General features: G+C 57.4%; 1 protein-coding gene across 1 annotated transcript in view; it reads right to left on the minus strand.

The window, feature by feature from the left end:
- LOC130679385 (speedy protein E4-like) overlaps positions 1–4,762 on the minus strand; it is a 4,835-nt gene extending 73 nt beyond the window's left edge. The window contains exons 1-6 of the mRNA XM_057487996.1: positions 4,654–4,762; positions 4,023–4,235; positions 2,910–2,968; positions 2,367–2,452; positions 659–827; positions 1–513 (exon numbers count right to left, since the gene is read on the minus strand). The exon at positions 1–513 is cut by the window's left edge and continues 73 nt beyond it. Coding sequence (XP_057343979.1) covers positions 451–513; positions 659–827; positions 2,367–2,452; positions 2,910–2,968; positions 4,023–4,235; positions 4,654–4,762 — 699 coding nt within the window. The 3' untranslated portion in view covers positions 1–450. The remainder of the gene's footprint in view (positions 514–658; positions 828–2,366; positions 2,453–2,909; positions 2,969–4,022; positions 4,236–4,653) is intronic.
- Positions 4,763–6,140: the final 1,378 nt, after the last annotated feature.

Consider the following 6,140-nt stretch of genomic DNA (forward strand, 5'->3'; position numbering starts at 1 on the left):
GGGACATACACGCGTGGAAAGCAAGAAGAACTTGCACTTGAGCCATTGGTAGGCGAGAGTCCTTATCAGCAGGGAAAAGCCCCTATACCTGAAGATGCTTGGTATACAGACGGCTCCACCCGTGGGCAGCCCCCGAAGTGGAGGGCTGTGACTTTCCGTCCTAAGACTAAGACAACATGGGTGTTAGAGGACGGAGAGGGGAAGAGCAGTCAGTGGACTGAGTCACGGGCAGTATGGCTCCCGATCACCCAGGATGATCACGCCCTCCCCTCTAGTTGTGTGCAGGGGTCATACCTGCGTGTGTTCCTCGGCCTGTGGCTCGGGGCGGTGTCAGTGTCTGGAAGGGTGACTTCCTAAGCCGACACAACGAGGCGCTCTGTCTGCACCTGAGGATCCAGACTTCCCTTCTTCTGGGCCGGTGAGCCCAGGCCTCCGTGGTCCCGGGAGCGCTCACACAGCGAGCAGGCTGCGGTCTCGCTTCCACACCGGGAGCTCTGGGTCAAACGCTTGGATCTGGAAGGCAGGTGGCTCTGGCCTCAGGTGGCCCCTCCTTCCTCGCCCAGCCTCCAGTTCCTTCTCGCCTCAAGATCCCACGATCCCGTGTTCCCCCCACTGCAGTCCGGCCCCCCCCACCCCGAGATCCCAGCTGCTCACGCACCTCCTCACACTCTTCCCGGGAGACCCAGGCCTTCCAGCCCATGGATTGGGCGAATTGGACTCGCTGTTGGTGGAACAGAAGACGCTGGGAACGGTCGTTCCCATAGAGGAGCCAAAGGATGTCCTGTTTGGGGCCCTCGTTGTCCTCCTCCATGTCGTTGGCCAGGTAGCTGGGGAGAGACATCGGGCTGCTGGTCAGGAGCAAGACGGGAAGGATCCCCAGCCGAGGTCAGCGTCCAAGGAGAGGCACAGGCTGAACTTGACAAAGGACGTACGGGAGCCCTACCAGCGTCACACAGGGCCACCCAGTCATCAAGAAGCCACTGCGGGGCAGGGACCTGAAGGGCACCTCTCACAGCTGGATGCTGAAGACAAAGGCCCTCGGGGAGGCCTGAGGGCGAGCAGTGCAGTTTCCATGCAATGTCCCCATCATCTTCCCTGTGCCCTTTAAAGCGGTTGTATGTGCGCACCCTGTGGCTCCCTGCGGAGTGAGCATGTGTGCGTATCCAGAGGGCAGGAACTGACTAGCCGGTTTCTGTAGTCCTAGCTTCCCTACCATGTGGCTCAGGCTGGAGGATGGGTGCCACGTGCCCTTCTCAAGGCTCTCCTCCCAACCCTCCTAGTCCCTGGCACGGAATGCAGTCTACAAGATTTCGTTGAATGAATGGATGGACGGATGGACGGACGCTTTTGTCTCACAGTCAAATGCCATACTGATCGCCTCATGGACTCAGTGTAGCTTAAACGTTTGCAACACAAAGTAGCGTGCTGAGGGCTTTATGAACATGTGGATATTTTGACAAGACCTGCCTGCAACGGTGTCTGGTCTGATGGTTTGGAGAAGGGGAGGGGGGAGTTAGGAAGTGAAGTAACTATTACCCGGAACGTGACATGACACTAGGATTTTAGCTGATGTGCTACTGGGGGACTGCAGTTAGGGGTCCAGGGGAGGCGTGGGAACAGTTGTGCTCCTTGCACCGACTTTAAGGATAGGTCATTTTCTTCCAATATATATATGTCTGAAAGACACCTACAAGTCAGAAGACACAATGTGAAAACAGAGGGAAGGGATTTCAGACGGAGCATTGGAAGAAAGCAGTGCAATGTCAGGACCATAAGCAAGTGTGATGCTGACTGTGGGGAGGGTTGAGTTCAGACTGAGAAGGCTGGCCTCGGCTTAGAACCCCCTTAGCCGGTGGCATTGCTGAGGAGGGGCGGGGAGCATTAGACCTGTGTTCTCCGAGGATTTGGGGCGTGTAAAGCCTCGTAGGGAGCACGGGTGGGGAATGCTTACACTCGGTCTGTGTCACATGACGAGGGCCTGCATTGTGGCGTCCGCCTGGGAAGCCAGAGGAGGACGGTCCACTTGATGTGGACTCAGGCAGGAGAGCGGCCGAGGCTTCTGAGGGAGGCGGTGCGGTCTCAAGCCTGGCCACCTGGGGACAGCGTGGTGCCCATTCTGTCCCTCCTCAGGAGGGTTTTGTGTGGTCTTTTGTTCGTTCCAGTGTTTTAACTGGTGTTAGGGTTGTCTGTCTCCACAGACAACAGTATAGAAACCGCTCTGTTATAATCCTATCCTTGGTATACCAAAGTGAACAGTACACGTGGAGTACAAAAGAGAACAGATGCAAGGTCAGAGTCCCACACCTCTCCCTCCGCCCTCCCAGAGGACTGAATGTTGACGGCCGGCCACTGACAGCAATACTCACAGAGCTATGAAGAAGTGAATTCGCTGGTACTGCCCGGAGGGGAGGCCAGCCCGGCTGAAATACGCTATGACCATGGCCAGGAGATACTGAGGAAGAGGAGAACGCCACAGGACAGCGGTCACATCCCAGAAGAGGAAGGACGGAAGGACGGAGGGGTGAGGGAGGGGGAGGCTGGGGGCAGACCCCGCCCGTGTGGGGAGAGGGACTTTAGGACGCTCCTGGATGGCAGGCTTTGCCGGTGGGACGCTGGTGGTTTAGGACAGCCGCCATCAGAAGGGTCTTTGATAAGCTGGCACAAAGGGGAGTCCCCAGGGCTGAGGCGAGAAGGGGCTTGCGGTGGCAGGCAAAGGGGCGGACCCCAGAGGAGTGGGGGTGGGGGCAGGGCTGCCCCTTCCCACGCAAGGAGCCTCCAGGCCCCGCAAAGGGCAGTGTGGACAAGGCTCCGAGTTGGGGAGAGAGGCGAGACTGGGGGTTTAGAAGGCATCCCTCCAGCCCCCCAGGGTAGATGCTGGAGAGGGAACACATCTCAGTGGACAAAGTTACCTTGTCAGATACCCTCAGATTTTTGTCCCAGGCCAGGAATATTTTCACAACAAGGTCCCCTGGGAAGAGAGGCACAGGTTAGACGGACAGCCGGAGCAGGGCCGAGCAGAGAGCAGCCGTGCGTGCTGACGGGACCTTTCGGGGTGGGGAGGCCGAGGTGCACTCGTTGGGCCAGAAAGGTGGTGCCATCCTTCTTCGGTGGCTTGGCTGGGGGTGGGGGGCAGGTGTCAGTAGGTGATGTGCACAGGTCTGATCCTACCGAAGGTGGTGCTCCGTCACCGTGCAGGGAGGCATCGTCTCCCTTGACGGTCACATCAGCGCGCCCAATGGCCTGTCAGCACCCCGCACGCTGACGGAGGCATTTAGATTTGAGAGCCCCAGGGGTGCAGTGGAAGCCGAGCTTTTGTGTGCCGAGTGCAGACTGCTTCTGCCTGTGGCCTAATCCTGCCTCATTTCTAAGTGTCCCCGGAGGAGTCCTCTGGGAACAGAGAGGTCACCAACTGACAGGGAATTCTTTTCCATTGGAAAAGTCTAGTCGCTGGAAGTTTCTCTAAAGGGGAATGGGCTCAGGGTTCCCCCTACCAAGCAGCCTTTTGAAGGCCTCGTGGTGCTCGGGCAGCACCGGGGACACCCGCCGTCGCTTCAGCCTCATCTTGAGGCCACACAGCTTGTCCAGGTCCCAGGCGTCCTGCTCGCCCGTGGCTGCCTCCTCCGACTCCTCCTGGAAAGCGGCCGACCTCTCCCGCTTCCCGGGCCGGCCGGAGCCCTCTGGCAGAGGGCTGCTGTGTGCCTGGGCTGCTGGGCAAAGAAACCAGGCGACAGCGTCCAGCTGTTGCCTTGGGGATTCATCCCTTGGTCCCCGTGTCCCTTCCCACTCCACTCCAACTACCCCCAAAAGACAAGCTGCCCCCAGTGTCTCTGCTGTCACAGACCGTGGCCTTCTCCCCAGCCATCTCTCCATCCTTCTCCTTTACTGGCAGCCATTTCTAAGTGTCCCCGGAGGAGTCCTCTGGGAACAGAGAGGTCACCAACTGACAGGGAATTCTTTTCCATTGGAAAAGTCTAGTCGCTGGAAGTTTCTCTAAAGGGGAATGGGCTCAGGGTTCCCCCTACCAAGCAGCCTTTTGAAGGCCTCGTGGTGCTCGGGCAGCACCGGGGACACCCGCCGTCGCTTCAGCCTCATCTTGAGGCCGCACAGCATGTCCAGGTCCCAGGCGTCCTCCTCGCCCGTGGCTGCCTCCTCCGACTCCTGGAGAGCGGCCGACCTCTCCCGCTGCGTGCGCCGGCCGGAGCCCTCTGGCGGAGGGCTGCTGTGTGCCTGGGCTGCTGGGCAAAGAAACCAGGCGACAGCGTCCAGCTGTTGTCTTTGCGATTCATCCCTCGGTCCCCGTGTCCCCTCCCACTCCACTCCAACTACCCCCAAAAGACAAGCTGCCCCCAGTGTCTCTGCTGTCGCAGACCGTGGCCTTCTCCCCAGCCATCTCTCCATCCTTCTCCTTTGCTGGCAGCCATCTGCCCCCATCCACTTTGCCATTGTTCCGTCTCCCCGTTCTCAACACCCTTCCTCATTTAGATAATTCCTCCAGGTGCCCTTCCCCGTGTGTGTCCTTGTCCCCACACCTACACTCTCGTCCTCCAGTGCCTGGCCTTCTGAGTGTCTCCTTCCTTCACACAAGCCCCCCTGGGTAGGCCTTCCTGCCGTCGGCTCCCCGTCCTCAAGCCCCTCGTCCCTCCGCTGCCTCACCTGGCGGTCCTGGTCTCTGTGCGTCCAGCATCACATCCGGCTGGTGCCCGGAGGGGCCAGGCTGGGGCCTCTGCCTCACAGCCTGGGAACTCGATGGAACACTGGCCATGATTTCTGCCCAAGTCTCACCCTCTCCGGGACCAGACCCTGTCCAAAATCCTCTTGTGGATTCTCACTGAATGTGAGCCCGTTATCCCTACTCCAGGCTAAGGAGATGCTAGGAGTAGAGAAAGCTCTGAGAAGGTGCTTCTGGCTACCTTTGCTGCCAAGCACCTACCAACCAGGAGGGTTGGAACCCTTGTGAGGTCACAGGTTGCTGCAACCTAGCAACTAGTTTGAAGGAAAAGCAGGCAACTGCCAGTCCAATCCGAACAGGGGCAAACAAGGTCTCCTGCCACTGGCCCAAGTTGTGACCACCCCCCAAGATGATCCTCGAGCCGTCCAGGTCACCTTTCAGCCCTCCCCCACAGATGACGTGTCCTCTCCACTCTCCACTTGACACACGGGTGGACTCTCGCCCTCTGTCACGTTCTCCTACGGAGCATGTCTAGTGAGTGGCTAGGAAATTCAGGGTAAGCAGAAACAGTCAGCCCTACAAGAGTGACATAGGTAGGTAAGAAAGATCCCAGGTACATTGACTTGGACTCAAAAGTTAAGTTTAGAACACTTGGCAGAACAGAGCTCTTGTGCTCAATGTTCACTGACACTAGGTTCAGGATTCTGTACAGAGGGACGCATCCTCACCCCTCAGGCACCTTTGAGCCCAAGAGAACATTTTGAGGACCTGGAATCATAGAATATGGTACCCGTGCTCACGCCCACTTCAAATGGTGCCTACAATTTCAGCAAGTCTATGGCTTTCCCAGAGCCTGCCCCTCAATTCCAAGAAAGTCTATTCTCTGTATAAAACTTCTGATCGTGCATATCACCTTCACCCAGAAATGTCACCATCTTTTGTGTATGCTATGAATAAAAAGTCACATGCACAAAAAGACTTAGTGGTAAAACGTCCAATTCAGGACACAGGAGGATGTTTTGTGAAGGTGGGGGCACACAGGGGCAGAGACGCAGCCCGGAAATCAGCCACTTGAAGGCCTGCCGTAAGCCGGGCGGCTCCTCCTGAGCTCCGGGCCTCTACTTTTCACCCGGGCATCTGAATCTCGTGTTTTCTTTTTCAGTATTTACTGCGGTAAAATAACATAACATTTACCACTTGAGCCATTTTTGAGGGGATAGTTCTGTGGCACTGAGCACTTTGAAATTTTGCAGCCATCCCCTACTATCCCATCTCCATATCGACACTGCGCACCCGTTAAAGAACACCTGCCGGGTGTAGTCTCCCTTCCGGTCCCTGGCACCCACCATCGCTCCCCTCTGTCTCTGTGGCTTTGGCTCTTCTGGGTCCCTCATTTAAGTGGAGTGCTATAAAAGTGGTATGTGTGTGTGCGGCTTATTTCATTCAGCACACACTTGTAGACAGCTTTCCT

Source organism: Manis pentadactyla, chromosome 10, assembly GCF_030020395.1.
Source record: "Manis pentadactyla isolate mManPen7 chromosome 10, mManPen7.hap1, whole genome shotgun sequence".
Lineage (NCBI taxonomy): Eukaryota > Metazoa > Chordata > Mammalia > Pholidota > Manidae > Manis > Manis pentadactyla.